A 26,404-nucleotide genomic window follows, 5' to 3' on the forward strand; every position below is an offset into this window, starting at 1 on the left:
GGTGATGTTTCGGGTCGGGACCCTTCTTCAGACTGAAGATTAGAGAATGTGCTGAGAGCAGTTGAATAAATCTGTGAGCAAGTGCAAAAAAGGAACCATTCCAAAAACAATTGAATAAAAAGTGGAAGAACAAAAAGGAATTAAAAGGGTTTCACCAGAGCAAGGACATTTGGACAAAATGTGAAACTGGATATATCAAAATTGGAGATAAAAGTGTTCACTTAGGCTAGATGTATCTACTCAGAGGCCAACAAGAGAGATGGGAGGAAGAATCATAGGGCTCATTCTATTGGGGTTAGTTGTAGGTCTTAAGGTAGGTACTGCAGTTATGATGAGGTACCAGGGAACACTTAGCCAAAGAGTGGCCCTGGGAACGATGGCTTAATAGCTGACGATAAGACACTATTCATTCTTTTACAGAGAGAGTTTTTTTTTAGTTATTAGAGATTCAGCACGGAAACAGGCAAGGGGAACTGAAGAGCTGATAGGATTGTTGAGTTATTATGGGAAGTTTATGTTCATAAGTGATAGGATCAGAATTCGGCCATTCGTACCATCAAGTCTACTCCGCCATTCAATCATGGCTGATCTATCTTTCCCTCTTAACTCCATTCTCTTGCCTTCTCCCCATAACCCCGGGCCCCGAGTCATGGTCCATTGTAGGACCTGGAGGTACAAGACTAAAATTTATCTTCTTGCTTTAAAGTCCCAGGAACTGCTATGGGCTTGCACGACACAATTAAGATTCGAGACTATTGTCAAAAAATTGCAATGAAAAAGAAAATAACTATAAATATATCCTGCACACTGCATCTTCGAGCAATTCCAGGGTAACTGACATCTCCTGTGCATACGTTCAAAGACAATTTTCCATTGCTTGAACTACACGGACTGGTCATCAACCCTCCCACGTTTGACATGGAACAAAAACAGAGCTGATTTTCTGTGGCGAGATGGCAAAGGCTGCTCACGTCAAGTGGGTATCAGGCATTTTAAGAAGCAAGATAAATGTTCTTGGAAGCCATGTTAAAAGCAAGCAAATAATCATAAGATTTTAAATAACATCAAGTTCGTTATCTTTTATCACAGGGTCAGAACCCTATTCAAATGACTGGGGTCAGGAATCTCTTATGCCAGCCAGACCTAAGATAATGCCCAAATATTTGCTGTATACAGTCCATTTCAGCTATCAGTGTGTCAAGGTTTTCCTTTGTAAATTGCCTGAATGCGAGTCCTGTCAGAATGTAGGTACTGGTGGGGAATCAACAAGCTAAGTGTGTCGTCTAGGAAGATTTTCATAGTAATGAAAGTAGAAGACGATAGGGAAGAATAGAAAAAAACAAGCCATAAATAAAATTCAGTCTATTCGTTTGAAACCAATTCAGAAGAGCTGGACATTTCATTAGAACGGAGATGAGGAAGAACTTTTTCAGTCAGAGAGTGGTGAAGGTGTGGAATTCTCTGCCTCAGAAGGCAGTGGAGGCCAGTTCGTTGGATGCTTTCAAGAGAGAGCTGGATAGAGCTCTTAAGGATAGCGGAGTGAGGGGGTATGGGGAGAAGGCAGGAACGGGGTACTGATTGAGAGTGATCAGCCATGATCGCATTGAATGGCGGTGCTGGCTCGAAGGGCTGAATGGCCTACTCCTGCACCTATTGTCTATTGTCTATTAACTTATCTGCTCTTTCCATAGATGTAAACTGACTAGGTGTGCTTTTCAGCATTTTCCCTTGTTTCAAAAGCCAAACAATTATCCCTTCTGAAAAAAGCAATTCTGTCACTGGTTGCCTTTCCTCACTTTCTTGAGAGTATGAAATTGAAGGTTTTGTTTTGACTCAATAGTGTAACTGGTATTTTCGAACAAGACTAATAATTTCAGCAAAGAGATAAATGCCACCCATTCTTTGATATGTTTCATGTAAATGATTGCTTGGGCCCCAAGTCATGGTCCAATGTGGGACCTGGAGCCACAAGGCTAGAATTTATCTTCTTACTTTAAAATCCTAGGATCACGGGCATGAACATTTATTGGAATAATTTCAAATGGTTATTGATTTTGATCTGACAGTGTCTGAATGTCTTTAGAAATTGTTGGAGTCTAACTTTTGAAATCATTCTGTATTGCACGGCTAGTTCAATTACTTACTCCCAAAGTCTGCATACCTGGCACATGGCATCCTCAAACCAATAAAAGATGATCAAGTTTCTTTGTGCCTCAAAGGAAAACACTAACAAAGAAAGCATTATTGGCAAGAGAGAGATTCTATTGATTAAACTGTCTGCTGTTGCCATCATGCTATTTTCATCATTGCATCTAGTGATTTCAGTATATCACCATATTACCTGGAAATTGCTACCTGCACCTTATATATGGAGATTGCTAACGTTATCTTAGAGGTTATACCCAGCAGGTTGCATTGAATTGGCTGGGTTCTTTGTCCAGAAAAAAAGATTGATCCATTAGATGTTGGGAAGATGTTTGCAGTTTTGTGGAAGACTAGGACCAGAGGTCATAAATATAATGTCAGTAATAAACCCAAAAGTAATTTCAGGAAAGATTCCTCTGGCCAAAGTGTAGCTAAAATGCTGAACTCATCTCCAAAAAGACAAATGGCTTTAGGGGGTTCTTTTTATTCCCTTAAAGGAAAACTTGATGCACGTTGAGAGAGAAAGTAATAGGATATGTTGGTGGATTTATATGAGAAGTGGGAGATCATGCGTTTGGAGACTAAACATAAACAAATTGGCCTGAATCAGAATCACAGAATGATTACAGTACAGACTTGGACTATTTGGCACATCTTTAGTTTACTTCAGTTTAGAGATACAGCGCGGAAACAGGCCCTTCAGCCCACCACGTCCGCATCGACCAGTCCGCGATCCACGCACATTAACACTACCCTACATGCAATAGGGACAATTGTACATTTATACCAAGTCAATTAACTTACTAACCTGTACTCCTTTGAAACGTGGGAGGAAATCAAAGATCTCGGAGAAATACCCACACACGTCAAGGGGAGAACGTCCAAACTCCGTTCAGACAGCCTCCGTACTCAGGATAAAACCCGGGTTTCTGGCGCTGTAAGGCAGTAACTCTACCACTATGCCATCATTGCTGCCCTATCTATTCGATAATGGCTCTATTGATGAATACTGTAGATGGCCCCATATGTGTATCATCACTCCCTGATTCGGCAAATTCTTTCATTTCAGATATATTTCATATATATATATATATATATTTCAGATATATATAAATATAGATATATATTTATATATATTTCTGAATACAAAAGCTAAATTTGTTTTCACTATTACCCTTCACTGTGAATTCCAGACCTAACCATTCATTATGTTGTTTTTTCTTTTATGTCATTTTTAGTTCCTTTGCCCATCAATTTCATTCAACAAAGGAAACTCTTCCCAGTGACATGCCCTAACACGTTCAATATTTTCTGTTTTTATTTTAGACTTCTAGCATTTTTTAATGGAGCTCACTTTCATCCTATATGCTGCTGTCCTTAAATCTTTGTCAGTAGAAATAGTTTCCCTCTGTCTATTCCATCTGTACCCTGCATGATTTTAATTACCTTTATCCAGTCAGCACACAGACACTTTTGTTCCAAGAGAAACAGTACTGCCTCTCCTGTCTATCCATCTAACTTAATTTCTCATCCCAGGAATCATTTGGGTATTATTTTCTCTGTACCCTCTCCTTAAATCTTACATTTTTCCTAAAGTGTGGCACTCAAAAATGGCTGAACATATATTTTATCAAGATTTTTCACGACTCCCTTGCTGTTAATAATGACCTGTTTTTATGCTGTAAAGTACTGCTCATAAAATAATTTCAATGGTGCAAAACCTTTATGACACAACAAATGTGCAGGAGTGAGTTTGCCATTCATGTTTACATCTGTTTTCTTCAGAATATATTTCATATTTTTAATAGCATGTAATGTAAAATTAAAATGCTTCTATGTTGGCCCGCAGCTTATAGCTTTATTACCGGGTTTTACTGGTTATGTAGTGAGTTTTATTCATCCTTTAGTTGTTTAGAGTTGTAGCTCAGAAACAAGCCCTTTGGCCCACCGAATCCACACCAACCATTGATCATCCGTTCACACTAGTTCTCTTTATCTCAGTTTCTAATCCACACCGTACACTACAAACAATTTTTTAGAGTCCTATTAACCTACAACTCGCCCATCTTAATGATGTGGGAGGAAACCAGAGCATTCGGAGGAAACCCACTCGATCACAGGGAGTATAAGAAAGAACTGCAGATGCTGGTTTAAATCGAAGGTAGACACAAAATGCTGGAGTAACTCAGCGGGACAGGCAGCATCTCTGGAGAGAAGGAATAGGTGACGTTTCGGGTCGAGACCCTTCTTCAGACTGATGACAGGGAGAATGTGCAAACTCCACACAGACAGTACCCGAGGTCAGGATTGAATCCAGGTCTCTGATGCTGTGAGGCAGCAGCTCAACCAGCCGTGCCACTATGACACCGGAATTTGAGAAATTATGGATTGTAATAAAACTACTTCAGCACATATAATAATGGCAGCAAAATGGCAGAAATACCATGTCATTTCCAGCAGAATTCTAGGATTAAAGACCGTTGAGAGGTTATAACTCAAAGAGGATGCAGTCTATAACTATAATTTACTACAATAATCTCAGCAGTCCTCTCGTCTCCACTGCCAGAGGTTAGGTATCTTCAAATATGGGAACATGAAGTGGCGCAGTGGTGAAGCTGGTAGACGTGCCAGCTGACAACTTCAGTAACCCGGGATAACTCCTTACCTTTAGTGCTATCTGTGTGGAGTTTGCACATTTTCCGTATGATTGCTTGGGTTTCCTCTGCATTTTCTGGTTTGATCCCATAACCCAAAGGTCGGTGGGTTAATTGGCCAATATAATTTGCCCAGAGTATGCAGGTGAGTGGTCGACTCCAGAGAGAAATAATGGGAATGTGAGAGAGTAAAATTTGATCGCTGGAGAATAATCTAACTGGAATGATGTGCAGAGTTGTTGTGGAGAGTGTGGGCTAAAAGGACTGTTTCAATGCTGTGTAACATCGCTGTGTCCATGATTCAATTTCAACGATCGTATTCTATACTTGTAACAAGAGTCACCAAGTATCTATGGGAATTCCCACTTATGCAGCCTTGTAGCAGAGCTTAATAATGTAATAAAAAGGAACTGCAGATGTTGGTTTATACCAAAATACTCCTGTACATTGGTGAGACAAAGAGTGCTTCTGTACATTGGTGAGACAAAGCGTAGACTAGGTGAACATTTCGCTGCACACTTATGCTCAGTCCGCCAAGGCCTACTGGATCTCCTGCTGGCTAACCACTTTAACGCCCCTTCCCATTCCCATACTGGCCTTTCTGTCCGGGGCCTCCTCCATTGCCACAGTAAGGCTGCACGCAGATTGGAGGAATAGCATCTCATATTTCACTTGGGTGGCTTATTCAGTGGTATGAATGTTGAATTATCCAATTTTAGGTAATATCTACAAACACCTCCCTTCTCCTCCCCTCCCTCTTCCCCCCTAAAAAATTGTTAACCAGTTCCACAGGTCCCAACTATGTGTCCCTCTTGGGCTCACACTGTCTCCATCCAACAATCAACCTTGCCTGAGATCATCTGCCGCGAGCCCAGATTTGTCCTGTTTTTAGTTTCTCGTTTCCAGTTCCCACTCCCCCCTCTTCCCAACTACAATCAGTGTGAGGATGGGTCCCGACCCGAAATGTCACCTATCCATTTTCTCCACAGGTGCTGCCAGACTTGCTTAAGGGCCTGTCCCACTTAGGCGATTTTTTAGGCGGCTGCCGGCGACTCTCAAAGTCATAGCAGATTGACGAGATTTTCTTTTACCCGATGACAATGACCACGACAATGCCGAGTCAGGTCGCGATTACACCGTCTTCGGAAACATCGCGAAATTCCCACGCTGTCAATGCTTCTTCGGCGTCCTAATTTTCGTTGAAATCACTGACAAGTCCGTAAGTACTTGAGAGTTTTGAAATATAACATCTTGCCCAGGTTACTTGAAAACCAAGCTTCACGGTAACAAGGTATAAACTGGATTGACTTCCAGTATACTAATAGCAGTATTAAGAAATTTAATTTTAAAAGTGGTTCAATGGATTTTTGTGCGGAGTGTGGGCATTCTTTGAAAATGTACGGGAGATGCATATCTGGTTTCTGGGTTGCATATCTGGGTTGGGAGCCTACTTGAAATGTAATCGCTGATGGCCATAAACATCGCAAAAATTCCCACGCTTACCTGACCGTCAAACTGTCGCCTCCAATCTACCTGTCAAATCTCCTGACGGTAAATAAATTATGGTATTTATGGTATCTTCAAATGACTTTACTTAATTTAATATTATGTGCTTCTAAATGCATCTAAGAGAACCTAGCAAACCCGGGAACAGCATGCGACAGCGCCCGCAATAAGCAACGATACCTGGCGACAAACCAACTGTCGCTGAGAAATTTCATACCGGTTGATTTCTCAGCGACGCTGAGATCCACTACGATTCTTTGAAGACTCCTCACGATCATGCCCGTGACACCCCGGCGAACTGTCGGCGACAGCCTAGTCGCTGGCAGTCGCCTTAAAATCGCGTAAGTGGGACAGGTCTTTTAGTTACTCCAACATTTTGTGGCTACCCTTGCAACAGAGCTTAATCAGTTTCCTGTTCAAATGTCACAGCGTATTCTTCATAACAGGCGGCAGTCCCAGCAACGAGGAACAACAAAATCGCTTGATTTTCAACCCACAACAGAAGCAAATTCTGTCATCTCTACTGTACCTTAGGCTGAACTCAACTGATGGGACTTTTGTGCCTGGCTCAGTATTGCATCATTGATACCCGTCCATTTCAATGACACATCATAATCCACTACAAAAGTCAAAATAACACAAGTCGATTTAAACTCATGAATATTTTATTACTAAAAATAAATTAGAATCTCGATGAAACGTACACATGATTTACAGCAAGATTGCACTCCAATTCACAATAAAAAAGTTCACAAAGCTAGGCAAGCTATTAACTGTTCAGCAGGACTGCAAGATTTTCCAGGCACTTCACAAGATAGCTGTTTACCAGACCTTCAGGGGGACCTGGAAATTAATTTGCATTTGTATTACAATGGACTATTGTACAAATATGCAATATTGGCAAATTATACATTTGCTCCATTAATTAATTATCTCTGATCCCACAGTAAGATTGCATTGCATATCTCAAACAGACAAAAACTATATATTTTAATAGTAACACGAATTACTTTAAAAACATACACCCATTCCCCAAGTTGAGAATCGTACTGTACAACTGTGCTGAATAGGGAGATGGTCATAATTAACATTCCAAAGGTTATAAAATCTTTTTCTTGAAGGTGGGCACTTGAAATTTGCAGTTACGCTGAATACTGGCATTCTGGATTCAGCTACAATTCATAGGCTATATACCAGTGATGAAGTGCAGCATGAGAATAAACTACAAATAATCTGTTTGATTGTTAGTTTATCACCTTGGTTTGCTGGAGAAAGACCTGAAGGCTACCCCGAGGCTTTGAATCTCACGATGAATGTAAGGTTATATTGATCTGTGCAAAGGCGGCCTATTTGTTTTTATCCCGGGAAAAGAGAAATGATCTGATTTCAGTCTGTTCAGATGGAAGAAGGCTGCACAATTTGTCCGTCATCTGATGGAATAGAAAGTCTAGGAGAGGGGCTCTCACTTTCAGATTCTATTATCATCATCATTGCTACACACAGGTGGCACGATGCAGCTCATAGACATGTCAGCGATGCTCAACATTTTCATGCTGAGGGCCAGAATGACAATCCAAATCCCAGCTGGAGGCACAATCACCTAAAACCCATTTTAAAGTAACCAGATACTGATAACTTGGAAGTAAAAAAAGCTAGATTTTATTAGTGACTTGGTTTCAGGTTCAGATTTCTACCAAACAAGAATAAGTTAATAACAATTTCTTTATTTAAAATGCAGAGAAATATAATTTATAACATGGGATTTATTTAGTATAATGTAAATAATTTCACATTGTAAAGATCAAAACATATTTTAACCAGGTTATCAGTGTTGGAAGCACAACAGTAAACTGAACCTACATTAAAATAAGGTAGGAAAATAACTGCAGATGCTGGTACAAATCAAAGGTATTTATTCACAAAATACTGGAGTAACTCAGCAGGTCAGGCAGCATCTCAGGAGAGAAGGAATGGGTGACGTTTTGGGTCGAGACCCTTCTTCAGACTGATGTCAGGGGGGCGGGACAAAGGAAGGATATAGGTGGAGACAGGAAGATAGAGGGAGAACTGGGAAGGGGGAGGGGAAGAGAGGGACAGAGGAACTATCTAAAGTTGGGGAAGTCAATGTTCATACCGCTGGGCTGCAAGCTGCCCAAGTGAAATATGAGGTGCTGTTCCTCCAATTTCCGGTGGGCCTCACTATGGCACTGGAGGTGGCCCATGACAGAAAGGTCAGACTGGCAGTAGGAGGGGGAGTTGAAGTGCTCAGCCACCGGGAGATCAGGTTGGTTAAGGTGGACTGAGCGAAGGTGTTGAGTGAAACGATCGCCAAGTCTGCGTTTGGTTTCGCCGATGTAAAGAAGTTGACATCTAGAGCAGGGGATACAATAGATGAGGTTGGAGGAGGTGCAGGTGAACCTCTGTCTCACCTGGAAAGACTGTTTGGGTCCTTGGATGGAGTTGAGGGGAGAGGTAAAGGGACAGGTGTTGCATCTCCTGTGGTTGCAGGGGAATGTGCTCGGGGATGGGGTGGTTCGGGTAGGAAGGGATGAGTGGACCAGGGAGTTACGAAGGGAACGGTCTCTGCAGAACGCAGAAAGGGGAGGGGATGGGAAGATGTGGCCAGTAGTGGGGTCCCGTTGGAGATGACGGAAATGTTGGAGGATGATTTGTTGGATACGCTGGCTGATTGGGTGGAAGGTGAGAACGAGGGGGATTCTGTCCTTGTTACGAATGGGAGGAGGGGGAGCAAGAGCGGAGCTGCGGGACATAGAAGAGGTCCTGGTGAGAGCCTCACCATTAATGGAATTATAATTAAATAATTAATACATAATAATTAATTAATAAGTAATTAATGATTAATAAATAATTAATAATTAAATAAATACATTAAAATAATATCACTTCCTTTTGTAATGAACTATTTGCTGTTTTACAAATTAAATTTAGTTACTAAGATGAGAGAAACTTTCAGTTGCAATTCATTTGTTTTTTTTGCTTTGTTGGTCAGTTGATTTGGATAAAAACATCCTCTATTTTGTCAATCAAAAGTTAGAACATACATTTCTGTTTGTCTGTTCTGCTTTACATATCATCACCCACCCTGTCTCCCCACCAACTTTCTGGTACCAAAGCCTAACAGTCAACTTGCAGGTAGTGTTTTCTGAATGCTGCTCATCATTTTACAAACGGGCTGACAAAAAGAATTAGGGGCTGCTACTGGCTATTTAGCAAATTAAAGATCTGACTTTTTACCCCAGACTAGCAGATTCGTTTGCAGATCCAAAGATTAGGGAAAGGCATTTATGAAAGCAGCTTTTTTCACAAGTGACTGCAAAATTACCTCAGCATTTCTGTTTGGATATATGACGTGACCATTTCACAATCTTTGCTGCCCCATGAAAATTCTGAACAACAGTTCGGGACCGTGGGAAGAAAAGGGAGAATGGTTCTTCTTTCGTTAACTCTCATTGCACTTGAAATTCTCCCATGACCTTCCATTTTCCGAGGTTCCATTTAAATGGTCCGAATGCAAGACATATTTTTTATGCCTTGGGGAATGGGCAACAGGTCTACTAACCTGCCACTCTAAAAAACAGTCCAACTCTTCTGCTTTTCATTGTTTGCTGGAGCAATTCACTTGTGGGCAAATGGATTTAATTATATCAAACTACTCTCAGATAGTTATATTTCTGAACTATAATGAGAATTTTATTTCAGCTAATTATTTGGAATGATAACTAAGATCTGGAGATGACAGTGATCAAATTATTGAAAATTGCCAGGATGAATAAGTGCTCCCTGTCAGCTGTGATGTTGTGGCTGAGCTAGGTGTCTACATGATAGAAGGCTGCCAAATTTCATACAATGACTGTTGTAATTTAAGAAGTTGGAGAATTAAAGATGTGATGGTCAGATGGAAGCAATCTAAACTGGGCAGTAGGATCTCCTAACTACATGGTCTAAGTTTCCATGTTATAGGTTTCAGGTTGGCCCTGAGAGAAGGAGATTTCAGGGCTGAATGTCTCTGGCACTTAATGTCTCTGGTACTGAATGTCTGGTACTTAAGCTCTTAAGGATAGCGGAGTCAGGGGGTATGGGGAGAAGGCAGGAACGGGGTACTGATTGAGAATGATCACATTGAATGGTGGTGCTGGCTCGAAGGGCTGAATGGCCTCCTCCTCCTGCACCTATTGTCTATGGTATGCTGTGTGGTTGGAGCATATGTACTCTGAGATACACTTCAAGGTTTCACGGTCAGTTTATTGTCACATGTACCAATTAAGGTACAGTGAAATTCGAATTGCTCTTATTAACAAGAACTCTATAATAAACTGACATCAACTCTACTTGGAACCAAGCAGTTTATTAATTTTGCCTGAATATTACAAAAGATGCCTTCTGAAATCTCAGGATATATTTTCATTTATAACTGATGCAATTTATGCACCCCAAATCTAAGAAAGAAAATCACTTGCATGGTGATTGGATAGGTTCAGGCTGTTTAAAACTGATGCATTAAGTTAATCTCTTTTTTTTATGGGCATCTAGTCTGCCTTCTTATGTTCCATTTGTTGATGGGAATACTATAAAAAAGTGCTGATTTTGTGATTGTTGTTTGTATGGTGCCCCACAAATTGAGAAGTCTTCTTGCTTCAATATTTTGTATGGTATTGACAATTAGTTGCAAATTCTAAATTATACATTTCAAAAAATAAATGCACAACATTAATCATTTTTAGAGATTTGAAAAAAATCATCTGTTGGAATTCTAAAAAGCAGATTCACTATTATTTTAATACTTACACTTTTTAACTGAAAAGCAAGCTTCATCCACTCTCCTCTTGATTGATGGATTTTTCAGTGTCACTTTCGCCTGGAAGCAACATTTACTTCAATTTGATATTGTGTAAATGAATATGATAATTATGGTAGTTTTGCTAAGAGAACCACAAATTAAGGCAGCCATGCTGAATAAAGGCAACATCAACAATTCTAATTTATTAAAGGAGAATAAGAATGTAACTTGTTCTGAATACTTCTAAAAATAATATCCAGTTATTTAATCTAATTCTGACAGTTCAAGAAAATATTTCATGCAAAAATATCCCTAAATATTTCAGGATATTTGAGTCTTTTTTTGATAATTAAGATGCCTGAGGCTCCGACACTCCCAATTATGGCATTATCATGTTTTAAAAGAGTATGAATTATTCACATTTTGGGCTATAAATGTTATGTGCTGGGTAAGAACATAGCACAGCAACAAAACTGGCCCTTCAGCCCACTATGTGTGCACTGACTGATGCTACTCCAATCTGCTTGCACACGGTCTATATCTCTCCATTCCCTGCCTCTTCATTTGTCTGTCTAAATGCCTTCTAAGAAGTGAGCTCTACGTTGCCGGGCTGTGCATCAGTGACCTTTTCCATTAAAAGTCTTGACCAGCAGTGATGTATAAGGTCTTTTATTTCCCTTTGCTCACTGCAGAGTGTACAAAGAAAAAACATGTTTGCAAATATGTTGGAAATACAATTGGGATGTAGTTGGGGGAGTGGTGTTTAGGCACTGGGGCACTGGAGGTCAGGTCAAGGCTTTGGCAGTTGTGCGAGTGAATTGATATAAACTCCGAGATTTGACTGGGGGGTCTAGTATTTTTCTTGCAGGACAATGTGGGGTCAATCAGGCTGAAGAAGAGTCCTAACCCAAAACATCACCTATCTATGTTCTCCAGAGATGCTGCCTGACCCGCAGTGTTACTCCAGCACTGTGTGTCTTTTTTCCAGCATGACGGAACTCAAGATTGAAATCACAATGCAGATATTCAAGGGAACACTCACCTTCTGATAGTTGTGAAGCAAAGCCCAGAGAGCAGAGGCTCCTACAGTCTGAACCACAGGATTCTCATTTTCTAGACAAGCAGCAAATATTGACACAGTTTTATCTGGCAACAGAAGGGCAAAGGGCATTGTGGTTATTTTCCATGTAACTATCTCCTCAATAAGCGAGTTCGGTATCTTGACCGCACATGCGCAGGTCGTAGGTCATAAGAGCTAAACATTCTCGCTGGCTGATAACAGTGGGGAAGAAACGGCTCTTAAATCTGGTAATAAGTGATTGCAAGCTTTTATATCTTGTGCCCAAATAGGAAAAAAAGATGATGAGGAAGGAGTGTGATTGTTGCCCTTGTTTTCCAGGCATCGCGGCGGGGAAGAGGGAGTCCGCTGGAGTTTTAGCCTGGCCTGTCCGCCGTCGTGGGCAAGGGGGAAAAAGCCACACGGTTGCGGGCTGTGCGGTTGGACTTTCACTCAGCTGCCAGGCCACTTGTGCATACAATACAATATATCTTTATTGTCATTGTACAGGAGTTCAACGAGATTGGGAATGCGACTTCCATTCGATGCAATAAATTAATTAGCTAATTAACAGAAATTTAGACAACCCAGAGAAACAAAATTAGAAACAGTTAAAGCAGTATAAGGTACAAATAGGTCTGTGCCGGGTCGATGTGCGACGTGACCATCCGAAGGAGACAGTTCATAGGGGGGCACTCAGCAGGACCGGTTCAGAGCAGCCACAGCTCTGGGGATGAAGCTGTTCCTAAGTCTAGAGGTGCGGGCGTAGAAGGCCTTGTAACGTCTGCCGGATGGTAGAAGTTTGAACAGACTATTGCAAGGCTGTGAGGAGTCTTTATGAATGCTGGTGGCTTTCCTGAGGCATCGTGTATTGTAGATGCCCTCCAAGGCTGGAAGCTGTGTCCCGATAATCTTCTGAGCTCTGTAGACTACCCGCTGAAGAGCTCTCCTCTCCGCCTCCGGGCAGCTGAGATACCCCACAGAGATGCCATGCGTTAGGATGCTCTCTGTGGTGCAGCGGTAGAAGGTCGTCAGCAGCTGTTGGGGCAGACCAGTCTTTTTCAGTGTTCTCAGGAAAAACAGTCGTTGCTGTGCCTTCTTGACCAGCACAGCGGTGTTAGTGGAGCATGTGAGGTCCTCCGAAATGTGTGTGCCCAGAAACCTGAAGCTGGACACTCTCTCCACACTGTCCCCGTTGATAAAGATCGGGGCGTATTCCCCATTATGTGACCTTCTGAAGTTGATGATCGGCTCCTTGGTCTTAGAGGTGTTTAGGGACAGGTTGTTATCTGAGCACCAGTCCGCCAGGTTCTGCACCTCCGCTCTGAGGTGTGTTTGATCACCGTTGATGATCAGCCTTATCACCGTTGTGTCGTCTGCAAACTTGACAATGGTGTTGGTGGCGAATGCAGGAACACAGTCGTGTGCGAAGAGGGAGTAGAGCATGGGGCTCAATACACAACCCTGTGGTGTGCTGGTACACAGGGTGATAGCGGAGGACAGGTGCGGGCCCAGTCTCACTGCCTGTGGTCGCTCCGTCAGGAAATTCAGGATCCAGTCGCATAACGATGAGCTGAGGCCTAGCTGATGGAGTTTGGTGGTGAGCTTGGTGGGAATGACCGTGCTGAAGGCAGAGCTATAGTCTATCAATAGCATCCTCATGTACGTGCCCTGTCTCTCCAGGTGAGTCAGGACAGTGTGAAGAGCCAGAGAGATGGCGGTCGAGCTGTTGTTCAGATGCGAGGTGTGTGGAAAGGGCTTCGGGCACTCCTCGAATTTGGTGAGGCACCGACACAGGCACAACGGCGACCGGCCCTTCCAATGCAAGGCATGCAGCCTCGGCGTTGCTGCAACACTGGTGCTTGCACACCGGCGAGCAAGAATTCCGCTGCAGGCTCTGCTGCGAGTTCTTCCCTGTGCGGCTGCAGTTGGCGCAACGCCGTCGCATCCACCGGCGGCCAGCTATTCGCAACCCGCTCGGGGCTGTCGCGGCACATGTGCACGGCCCGGGGCGGGCGGCTCCCGTTCCGCTCCGATGCCTGCGGGAAGGATTTCCTGGCTCTTGCATAGCGGCGAGACCCCGATCACCTGTGAGGTCTCACGGCCGAGCTTTCGGCAGCCGGTTGCAGCTGAGAGCCCTCCGTCGGCGGGAGCGGCCGTTCGGTTTGTGGCAAAGCATTCTGCAACCCGTCTTACCTGCGGACACACCGGCCAAGCGGCCCTTCATGTGCCAAGCGTGCGGCAGGAATTACTGCAGTGCCTCGCAACTGCTGATCCACAGCGGCGAGTGGCCCTTCAGGTGCGAGACCTGCAACAAGAGCTTCCTCAGCTCTTGATCTTCCTCCTTCCACTGATCTGCCACGACAGGTGCTTTCGGCGTGACTTCTGCCAACGCCGTTTCATCTACTCCTCCTAGCTGGAGACCCACAGGGGGGACTCACACGGAGGAGAAGGCAAGGAGGTCCTACTGCAGTTGTACAGGGCCTTGGTGAGGCCACATCTGGAGTATTGTGTGCACATTATACTCCAGTTACGCGCCACTCGCACCGAAAGCGCGTGTCGGTCGGCTAGTGCTGTGGCAGATCAGAGGGAGGAGGAAGATCAAGGGGGAAGAGCTGAGGAAGCTCTTGTTGCAGTTCTCGCACCTGAAGGGCCACTCGCCGCTGTGGAAGCGCTGATGGATCAGCAGTTACGTGGAGCTGCAGTAATCCTTGCCACACGCTTCGCAACTGAAGGGCCACTTGGCTGGTGCGTCCACAGGTAAGACGGGTTGCAGAATGCTTTAAAAAATTTTTTTTTTTAAGAGATACAGCGTGGAAACAGGCCCTTCGGCCCACCGAGTCCGCGCCGCCCAGCGATCCCCGCACACTAACACTGTCCTACACACACTAGGGACAATTTTTACATTTACTCAGCCAATTAACCTACAAACCTGTACGTCTTTGGAGTGCGGGAGGAAATCGAAAATCTCGGAGAAAACCCACGCAGGTCACGGGGAGATCGTACAAACTCCCTACAGACGGCGCCGGTAGTCAGGATCGAACCTGAGTCTCCGGCACTGCATTCGCTGTAAGGCAGCAACTCTACAGCTGTGCCGCCGCAAACCTCACAGCCGAGTGGCCGCTCCCGCCCGTGGCTGCTCTGGCGGTGGGCTCCCAGCTGCAACGGGCTGCCGAAAGCTCAACTGTGAGACCTCGCAGGCGAACGAGATCTCACCGCTGTGCAGGAGCCACGTAGCCGGCACCGCGGCAATTCTTCCCGCAGGCGACGGAGTGGAACGGGAGCCGTCCGCTCCAGGCAGCTCACATGTGCTGCGACAGCCCCGAGTGGGTTGCAAACACCCGGCCGCCGGTGGATGCGACGGTGTTGCGCCAACTGCGACCGCACGAGGAAGAACTCGCCGCAGAGCCTGCAGCGGAATTCTTGCTCGCCGGTGTGCAAGCGCCAGTGTTACAGCAGCGTCGTGGCTGCATGCCTTGCATTGGAAGGCCCGGTCGCCGGTGTGCCTGTGTCGGTGCCTCACCAAATTCGAGGTGTGCCTGCAGCCCTTTCTGCACACCTTGCATCTGAACAACCGTATGCCTATGCAGGTGGCCCGGCAGCTGGGTGAAAGTGCAACCGCACAGCCCGCAACTGTGTGTTCCCCATTGCCCAGGACGGCGGACAGGCCAGGCTAAAACTCTTCCCTGCCGCGACGCCTGGAAAACAAGGGCAACAATCACACTCCTTCCTCATCGTCTTTTGTCCACAAGTTATAAAAGCTTGCAATAACTTAACACCAGATTCAAGAGCCGTTTCTTCCCCGCGGTTATCAGCCGGCGAGAATGTTTAGCTCATGTGACCTATGACCTGCGCATGCACGATCGAGATACCGAACTCGCTTATTTATGGTCTCTTGTCTGGAAACCAGTAAGAAAACAAAATATGCACTTTATGTAGATTTAGTACCAAACAATTATTTTACAGTAAGTGCTCTGAAACAAAAAGTAAAGCATGCTGGTGCCAATCATTAACAAATAACACTTGCAGTTAAAAGCGTTATTTGGCTAAAGAGGCATTGTGCACTTAGTTGTTTTGACAATCTGCTGTACTTGGCTTTAAAAACAAGCTTCTAAAGGAGTTCTCAAGGGACTTGAGATAAATGGGCACATGATTCAGGAAACTGGACGCGGCACCGATAATGGAATTTAGGTAGTATTTTATCACATTGTGATGGCTTGAAATACTTTAAGTGAATCATTTTCAGAATTCAGTGTCTAATAGTCTAAATTGCACATCAACACTTGAAACATCCTAATCAAATCTTGGGTCTTTCTTGAATTTCCATCTCACATCATTAATTCGTTGTAATGTCCAGGAAAGTGATCACATGGTTCACTGTTCAAATTCAATATATGAATGACAAATGTAAAGCTATTAGAAAAATATAATCAGTAAAATTCTTACTGCACAATCATGACTAGGTTTAATGCTAAAGTGCCGTGTCTGAAGTGGCTTGCAATAAATGGGGAAGGAAGTGTAGGAGTGAGCTTCAGGGTCTGTAATAGGTTTGACTTGGTTAGATAAACTTACTTGTGCCCTGATCTATGTTAGATTTTTTTTTGCACTCTGTTATATCAGTAGACATACATCTCAAGAAACTGTAGCACAATCTCAGAAAATGACACCATACAGTTTAAAGCTGCAAGCCTCGCACAAGAAATGAAAATGAAGATTTTCAGTTTAATTACTAATCACTCGTTTCAAAGCAACAAAATTATTCTGGCAACATAGTCTTTGAATGCTTTCCTGGAGAATTCAAAGGTGAAAAGCAATAAAATCAGAGGAATGCAAAATAAAATCAAAGCACACAGAAAACAACCATCATACTATCATATCATCATATCATATATATACAGCCGGAAACAGGCCTTTTCGGCCCACCAAGTCCGTGCCGCCCAGCGATCCCCGTACATTAACACTATCCTACACCCACTAGGGACAATTTTTACATTTACCCAGCCAATTAACCTACATACCTGTATGTCTTTGTACTCTCACTGACTTTTTGGAAGGTCCATCTAAACCAGTGGTTCCCAACCTTTCAAATATAGCGACCCATTTTAGAACAAGCAATCATGAAGCGACCCCAACCCTTAAAATATCTTATATATACATTCGGTTTTTGTACAACAAACTGCCATATATTGCGATTATTGAATTATAGATTATTTATTCATAAAAAATTCCAAAGCTCCTACAAACATTAATTAATTGCAAATCAATTCAAAATTGTTCGAACACACAAATTTCCACCGTTATGTAAAATATGTTTATGAACTGACTTTAATGAGACGGCTGGTATTGCAGTTTTTTAGCTAGCAATTCTATCCTGGGCTCCGTTGTCGATATGGCACACCTCAAGTCGTCTTCCAGATTTAATTTATTTCGGTATTTGTTTTTAAGGATGAGAAGTTGGGAGAATGCTGCTTCACATAAGTAAGTTGTTGGGAAGGGCAATAAATTCCTTATCGCGATTTCTGATATTACTGGGAATTTTTGGAAACTTTTTGCCCAAAATTCTTGTAGTTGCAATTCACCAAACCATGATTTAGCTTCAAAATTGTTTTTTAAGTCGATGAACTCTTCTTCTGCTGCTTCAGGGATATTAGATACATTGGCATTGAATGGGTTGATTGTAAGGGAGAAAGATTTGCAACATTCATCAGGAAAATAACTTCTTAATCGAACAGTAAGAATTTCCAAATGCTCTTGTATCAAGCTATATAAGTCATCGATGTTAATTTCATTTGCCGCTTCTTCAACAAATTGGACAAGTGTTGGGAACATGTATAATTTCTTATGGTTAATTTTGGTGATCCAGAGTTCCAATTTCATTTTGAAAGACGATATGTTTTCAGACAAAGATATTATCGTACTTTCCTTACCCTGTAATCCTGTATTAACACTATTAAATATCTCAAAAATGTCGACCAGGTATGCCAATTTGCACAACGTAAATTCATCCGTCAACAATGATTCATATTCGCTTGCATTTTGAGAATCGAGAAATATTTGAAGCTCTCCTCTTAATTCAAAAAATCTCTTCAACGCCTTTCCTTTCGAGAGCCATCTTACCTCTGTGTGAAACAATAGTGCTTCATGCGTTGATCCCAAATCCTCACATAAAACTTTGAAGAGCCGTGTTGCAAGTGGCCTTGATTTAACGACATTTACTGCTTTAATCACTCGGTTAAGCACTTCTTTCAATGGTTCAGGTAACGTCTTGGTAGCTAATACTTGTCGATGAATCATGCAGTGAGTCCCAATTACTTCTGGAGTCACTTTTTTAACCAACGATTGGAAGCCAGACTTACAGCCGAGCATTGCAGGTGCCCCGTCAGTACAAACTCCGCATAATTTCTTCCATTCAATTGAATGTTCATTAAAGAAATCATCAATTAAATCAAAAATATCAGCAGCAGTAGTTGAAGTTTGCAGAGGCTTACAACACAAGAATTCTTCTTTAATTTTTTCATTTTTATAATAACGAACATACACAAGAAGTTGTGCAAAGTTTGTCACATCAGTAGTTTCATCAAGCTGTATGCTGAACAGCCCAGTTGGAGTTTCTTTTAATTCTTGAATAATTTGGCATAAAATATCCTCGGACATATCTGTTATCCTTCGTTTTACCGTATTGTTTGACACGGATAGAAGCGATAATTTATTTACCGTTTCAGGACCGATCATGAGACGTACAATATCTTTGGTGCATGGAAAAATAAGATTCTCAGCTATTGTGTGTGGCTTTTTAGCACGTGCTATTCTTAATGCAACCGTGTATGAAGCTTCCATGGCGGCTACATTTTTGTTTTGAAATAATCCACTGCTATCAAGCCGGCGGCTTTTGACACCAACAACTTTTGCTTTAAAAAAGTCAATACTTTTATCTTTCAAATCAGGGTGCTTAGTTTCGAGATGTCTTTGAAGTTTAGCTGGTTTCATAGACTCATGAGCAAGAACTTCCAAACATACTACACACTGTGGTCTTTCCACACCTGCATTAACTATGTCAGTGAATCCCCATTTCAAGAAATCATCACTGTACTTTCTCTTTCTTACACTCATTTTTAAAGGGTTAAGAATCACTCGAACAAAACTAACTACGTGTCACTGCAAGCGCGCGTACAACACTAGGTAAGTGGGAGGAGCGACAGCGGTGGCGCGACCAAGACAAAACAGAAACCAAACATGTTCAATACTGGCTTGAGTGACAACACGTTGTGTTGAGTGACTTAGGGAACTGTTACATTTAGTTTCATAGTATGAATTTATATAACTATCTTAATATGCATTTCACCGTGTTTTATATAATATTCATATCAGCTCAAAATCATTTAACGACCCCATGGCATTGGTGTCGCGACCCCGTTTGGGGTCGCGACCCACAGGTTGGGAACCACTGATCTAAACAGTCTCTTTGCACGGCTCTTTCTGTTGGCCTGAAATCTTCTAATTCCTCACAGTAATTGGAGAATAACTGTGTTTATAAAATGTCTTTTTGAGAGACTTCATAATTAATGCTCTGCATAATTAATTATTTAACCAAATTTGCAATTGGGCATTCTAAACTAGTTTCCTACAGCCTCGTAGTTTTGTCTGGAGTCTAAAACACAGTGACTACAAAGCCTACATGGCATTTCAGGGTCACTAAATTCATTGGAGAAAAAGTGTCCGAATGGTTCATGTCAGGCTTTAATCTTTGTTCAGCAAGAGAAATGTGCCCATTGTTATGTGCTAATGTTAGAAGTCTCTACACAAAATAAGATGCAATTTTAGAGTGTACATTTAAATATAATGCCCAAAGCGTGACCAATACTGTCAGAACTATTCTTTTGACTCTAATGGTCAAAATTATATTATGTTAATCATTAAATATGTTTTAAAAGGGCATGAAATAATTTATAACAGAGTTCTAAGCAATTATGTTATTACCCAAATATTCACCAAAAATAACTTACCATTAGCTAGAATCTTTGGCTTGTTAGCTGGATGGAAGCAAACATTGTGAAGGACAAGCAGTGCTGTGGGTTGATTGCTCTTGCACTTTTGCTGGGACATTGTTGCCAATAGCTCCAAACTACCATTCATCTTAAGAATCATCTGCTGTCCCTCATCACCAAAAGACAAATTCAGTAACAGCTTCAGCCAAAGCATAGCCAAATTGCTTACTTGTTTTCCTGCTGCCTTCGGTAATGGCAGAGAAAGGAAGTTCTGCAAGAAATTACTCTGTAATAAAGATCAGATGAACACATGAGCTAATGTCATCACCTTGACGATGAGATACACTGTTGATATCAACATTCAAAATATTACCGGCTTCAATAGCTGCCTGAAGTTAGTTTTACATTTTAGCTTGCTAAGTGATCATTTTCAAATTAAAATGCAAATTACAACTCAAACCATTCAATTTAAAAGATGCAATGTATGTACATTTTATGCTGATTGGATACTTTTCAGTGCAAAGCACAATTTTTCACATCAACACATTAAGGGAAATATTTGTTTCCGCTAATAATTGGACATTTTGGTTAGAAAGCCAAGGAGCTCAGCTGATAGCTGCTCTGCCTCGCTCAGTAAGCATCGAGTAAGACATGGGAATTGATATTCTTTTAAAATAATATTTTATAATTTTATAATAGATGCCAAATCTGTCAGTCATTTTGAAATACAATGCAAGACAAGAATGTAGCTGGAGAAGATTGAATGCTTTTGTCCTTTCACTCCCACTGAGTAACTAGTAATTAACATCAAAACATCCTGATCTCTTGGCCACACTCTGCCAGGAATGATGCTAAATACATGTCAGTAGAAGATTCACATTCCCATTTTAAGTGCCTCCCTCTTGCTTCCACCAGCATTTAGGCCCGCTGACTAAATTCACAAAAAAAGCTGCAGTTTAATCTTGTTTACTCTTTGGATGACATTGCCACGCGGAAAGTTTTCCAATCTTATCCTTGTTCAGCATTTCTTTATTTAAAATGTTCAAGACCAAAAGTTTAGAGAAAAGGTTACTGTCTTGCCAAACTAAGTTAGAGCTGCTGTTGACAAATGGAAAACATTTTGTTTTGAATTTGCCATGTATCTGAAAATCGAATTAGCATCAGAAACATGACAAAACAGTTCCTGAAAAAAAGGATAACTGAAAGGAGAAGTGAAATTTGAATAAGTACAGCGAATGATGGCAATTATGTTTTTCTTGATCACCCTTTCTGGGTCCAAGATAAAAGTTTCCTGAATCACTGGCTGGAAGATCTTCATCAGAGCACAAGAACGATGTGCGCTATCTGACAGAGTCGTACAAAAAAATCTATTATTCAATCGTGCTCTGACTGTATTTTTAATGAAAGATGGCAATTTTTTTCTGGTTAGTTCATGTGCATGGTGCGCCAGTGCATGGAAACTCTCAGATATGCTGACTGGCATTCAATGTGAAATCGATCTAAATGTGTGACCTGCAAGTAGTCTAGGCCAGGTGTGCAGAAGCAGATTGCTAACTTCAGTGATACATAAATATGGCCTACATTACCATTTCCAAGTCCATGGAATCCAGGGGTGCAAACAAATGAAAGGTTGGTCTCATCTAAGTACTACACCTTGATGCAGGCCACTACTTTGTGTGGGGATTGGAGGGTAGCTAATGTTATCCCACTTTTTAAGAAAGGAGGGAGAGAGAAAACGGGAAATGATAGACCAGTTAGTCTGACATCAGTGGTAGGGAAGATGCTGGAGTCAATTATAAAAGACGAAATTGCGGAGCATTTGGATAGCAGTAACAGGATCGTTCCGAGTCAGCATGGATTTACGACGGGGAAATCATGCTTGACTAATCTACTGGAATTCTTTGAGGATATAACTAGGAAAATTGACAGGGGAGAGCCGGTGGATGTGGTGTACCTCAACTTTCAGAAAGCCTTTGACAAGGTCCCACATAGGAGATCGGTGGGCAAAATTAGAGCACATGGTATTGGAGGTAGGGTACTGACATGGATAGAAAATTGGTTGACAGACAGAAAGCAAAGAGTGAGGATAAATGGGTCCCTTTCAGAATGGCAGGCAGTGACTAGTGGGGTACCACAAGGCTAGGTGCTGGGACCGCAGCTATTTACAATATACATTAATGACTTGGATGAAGGGATTAAAAGTACCATTATCAAATTTGCAGATGATATAAAGCTGGGTGGCAGTGTGAACTGTGAGGAAGATGCTATGAGGTTGCAGGGTGACTTGGACAGGTTGTGTGAATGGGCGGCTGGATGGCAGATGCAGTTTAATGTGGATAAGTGTGAGGTTATCCACTTTGGTGGTAAGAATAGGAAGGCAGATTATTATCTGAATGGTGTCAAGTTAGGAAAAGGGGATGTAGAACGAGATCTGGGTGTCCGAGTGCATCAGTCACTGAAAAGAAGCATGCAGGTACAGCAGGCAGTGAAGAAAGCCAATGGAATGTTGGCCTTCATAACAAGAGGAGTTGGAGTATAGGAGCAAAGAGGTCCTTCTGCAGTTGTACAGGGCCCTAGTGAGACTGCACCTGGAGTACTGTGTGCAGTTTTGGTCTCCAAATTTGAGGAAGGATATTCTTGCTATTGAGGGCGTGCAACGTAGGTTTACAAGGTTAATTCCCGGAATGGCGGGACTGTCATATGTTGAAAGACTGGAGCGACTAGGCTTGTATACACTGGAATTTAGAAGGATGAGAGGGGATCTTATCGAAACGAATAAGATTATTAAGGGGTTGGACACGTTAGAGGCAGGAAACATGTTCCCAATGTTGAGGGAGTCCAGAACCAGGGGCCATAGTTTAAGAATAAGGGGTAGGCCATTTAGAACGGAGATGAGGAAAAACGTTTTCAGTCAGAGAGTTGTGAATCTGTGGAATTCTCTGCCTCAGAAAGCAGTGGAGGCCAATTCTCTGAATGCATTCAAGAAAGAGCTAGATAGAGCTCTTAAGGATAGCGGAGTCAGGGGGTATGGGGAGAAGGCAGGAATGGGGTACTGATTGAAAATGGTCAGCCATGATCACATTGAATGGTGGTGCTGGCTCGCAGGGCCAAATGGCCTACTCCTGCACCTATTGTCTATTGTCTATTGAGTATTGATGGGGATCAGGTTGTTTTAAAAGGTTGTTAACTGCTGGCCAACATGTCTACTAAACACAGTGACACAGAGCAGCTGTGAGCTCAAGGTTGCAAGTGCTTGAATGCTCGGTACATTCTAATCACCCTATATAGAAAAGGAAGCCTGTTTTTCAGTTGTGTTCTGTGTGAAGCTGTTAGTTGAATGTCCAGTGTCTTTTGTCTGCTTGTCATGTTCAGTCTTCAGTCTTTTGCAACTCCATAGTTTCTCTGCTTTGTTAGTTATGATAATGTTTAGATTTTAGTTAAGGTTTGCAGATGTTTTAATGATTTGCTCTGATGCTGTACAACCATTGTGCCTGAATAAAATGTTTTAAATACTACTAATGGACTTGGAAAATCATTGTGAATTCAGTGATCCTACATTTGAGTTCCCAAGTGTATGAGCTTGGCCTGATCGTGACCCTTGCCTTCACTCTACTGCAATAACTCAACCTTGACTGCTCCCCAAGCCAATTGTAAATCTAACTCTGCACCTAGCATGACCTCCATCCCCCAGACTTGACTCTTAAGGTTCTCAAAGCATCCCTGCCCTGTATCAAACCATGCTCCCTCTTTGCCTCTCAACCTGGAGTTTATTCGACAAGGATGGAATAAGTGGAATAATGGCCTTTGTTACTGTTAATCATGGAAGACTCTGCATATAACATCATTTTGTCGTGGTAGATCTCGAACAAACTGTCCTTTAGCCCACAGTGGTGATTTAATATGCTTTCCTTGCCATGAAAGGATTTCCAGATCAAAATTTACACAATTTCATCACTTCTTTCCTACTTTTGTACTCCATGTTCCATTTAATAAACGCCAATGTTGTTTGCCTTTTTACATAGCGACGACATTTATATGTCAAGAGAATGCTTTTAAACATGTATATTTTCTTTAACCTTCAATACCCTTCAGCGCCTTTCCACTGGGTACACCAATTCTAAATTGCTACGAAAATGGCTTTAAATAAAAAACTATCCTGTTTTCCCATTTTACTGAAGAAGGGTCTCAACCCGAAACGTCACCCATTCCTTCTCTCCAGTAACCCGCTGAGTTAATCCAGCATTTTGTATCAGCCTACATCCTTAAGTAGTTAAAACATCTACTATTTTCAGGACATTATCAGAAAGTTTTACAATTGATCTTCATACTACATTCCAAATCTTTATATGCAGCAAAACTGATCAATATGGTGACCCATGGAACTCACATTTTTCCAACCCTTCTCCAAATCGAATGATTCTGGTACCCGAGCAATTTATTTTATGCCAGTCGACCAAATTTCAATTAATGTTTCATTTATTCAAATATTATAGACTTGAATTCCTATACCAAAACTCTTGTGAGACTTTGGTATATGTGCACAAACATATCTCTTCTATTTCCTTTACTTACCCAGTCTTCAGAAAAAAACAATCTACCTGACATGATGAGCCACCAAGAAATCCATAATGGCTGTCCTTAACTATTCTGTACAATTCCAAACACTTGTTATTTTTACCTTTAATTATGGCTGTTTAGAATTTTGCTTTCGCTGTCCAGTCACCTATTTACTCTTTCTCTTTGCGAACAAAGTATTATGTTGACCATATTCCAGTTTCCCAGCCTAAAACATTGTAATCAGAGCTGCAGTTGGACTTTCTATGATCGCTGTTGACTTATTCACTAAATTATACTTAATTGATTCTAATACATTAAAAATTTTTTTTTAACAATTTCAGTAATGTCAAGATTTATGTAAAGCTGTTGCTTGATTATACCAAAACTTTACTAACCTTCTGTAAAATGCCTTTACACTCGTGGGACATAACTAAGTTGGAGAGCACAGCAAATGCCAATTGTTGAATGGTATGATTGTCGTGCATCTTCTGCAAGGCTTGCTTCATAATCATGTGGACAAGGGCGCTCCCCCCAACTCCTTTTTGCAATGGATGAGGAATTAATTGTCCTCCAGTTCCACAACACAGGGAAGCACATGCTGAAAATGCCAATTTGGAAAACTGAGCAAGATCTCATGATTTGAATATCAATTTCAAATGGATAATATGTAAACATGGTATACTTATAATTAGCATGAAATAGGTTGCAAAATATTCAAATACTTCTGCCTTACTAACTTTGATTAAAAAAGCAGAAAAAAAACTAATTGCTTCAAACACTGAAACATCAATCAGCATTGTAGTTATATTCAGCAAATTCAGTATATATTCAGCTAAAAAGTCAAAGATTACATTATAGATACCAGTCCAGAGTATTGGCTACTAGTCAATAATGTTCAGGATATTAATGGCAAGGATAGGTGCAGAGAAGGTGACTATTCCTGAAACGTTAAGGAGTTGAGTTTATGATCCATTTTACTGGAAATTCCCAATAAATGTATTGGTGAAAACAAGGAACTGCAAATGCAGGTTTCCACAAAAGGGCACAAAGTGCTGGAGTAACTCTGCACGTCAGGCAGCATCTCTGGATAACATGGATAGGTGATGTTTCAGGTTGGGATCTTCTTTAGACATTGTAGGCAGGGGTAAAAACAGCTGGAAGCGAGGTGAGGCAGGTCAAAGCGTGGCAGCTAATTAGTGGATACAGGCGAGGGGAATTTTTGAGCAGATGGTTGGAGTAAAAGCCAGTGATAAAAGCAGAAGGTGTGAGGTAGGATTGAAGAATTGTGAAGCCAAAGGAAGGAATGTAGGTGGGGTGGGAGAGTTGAGGAATAGATAGGGGTATGGGGAGGGGGAGAGGCGAAAGGGAGGTTTGGGGGAGAAGGGGGGGGGGGGAGAGAAAGGGGTGGAGAGGAAGGAGAAAGGAGGGGGGGGGGGTGGGAGGAGCAAGGGAGTTTTGGGGGAGGAAGGAGGTTGTTAAAGGTTACCTAATATTGGAGAATTCAAATGTTCACACTGACACCCAAGCGGAATATGAGCTGTTGCTCTAGTTTGCATGTGGCCTCACTCTGCATGTGGCCTCCCATATGTGCACGGTGCAAATGTTAGTTACTGAATGCTACTCATGTCTTGGTGTACTTATCACAGAAGTTTTGAATGGAACGCAATCATCAGTGAATGTCTCTATTTCTAAGAGTGATGGA

At 42.0% G+C, this 26,404-nt stretch overlaps 1 protein-coding gene across 1 annotated transcript in view; it reads right to left on the minus strand.

The window, feature by feature from the left end:
• Positions 1-6,999: 6,999 nt before the first annotated feature.
• Positions 7,000-26,404, minus strand: part of rttn (rotatin) — a 175,102-nt gene continuing 155,697 nt past the window's right edge. Inside the window, exons 45-49 of the mRNA XM_078398650.1 lie at positions 25,098-25,300; positions 20,164-20,431; positions 12,146-12,249; positions 11,112-11,181; positions 7,000-7,148 (exon numbers count right to left, since the gene is read on the minus strand). Of these exons, the coding sequence (XP_078254776.1) occupies positions 7,075-7,148; positions 11,112-11,181; positions 12,146-12,249; positions 20,164-20,431; positions 25,098-25,300 (719 nt within the window). The 3' untranslated portion in view covers positions 7,000-7,074. The remainder of the gene's footprint in view (positions 7,149-11,111; positions 11,182-12,145; positions 12,250-20,163; positions 20,432-25,097; positions 25,301-26,404) is intronic.

The sequence above is a fragment of the Rhinoraja longicauda genome, chromosome 4 (assembly GCF_053455715.1).
Source record: "Rhinoraja longicauda isolate Sanriku21f chromosome 4, sRhiLon1.1, whole genome shotgun sequence".
Classification (NCBI taxonomy): Eukaryota; Metazoa; Chordata; class Chondrichthyes; order Rajiformes; family Arhynchobatidae; genus Rhinoraja; species Rhinoraja longicauda.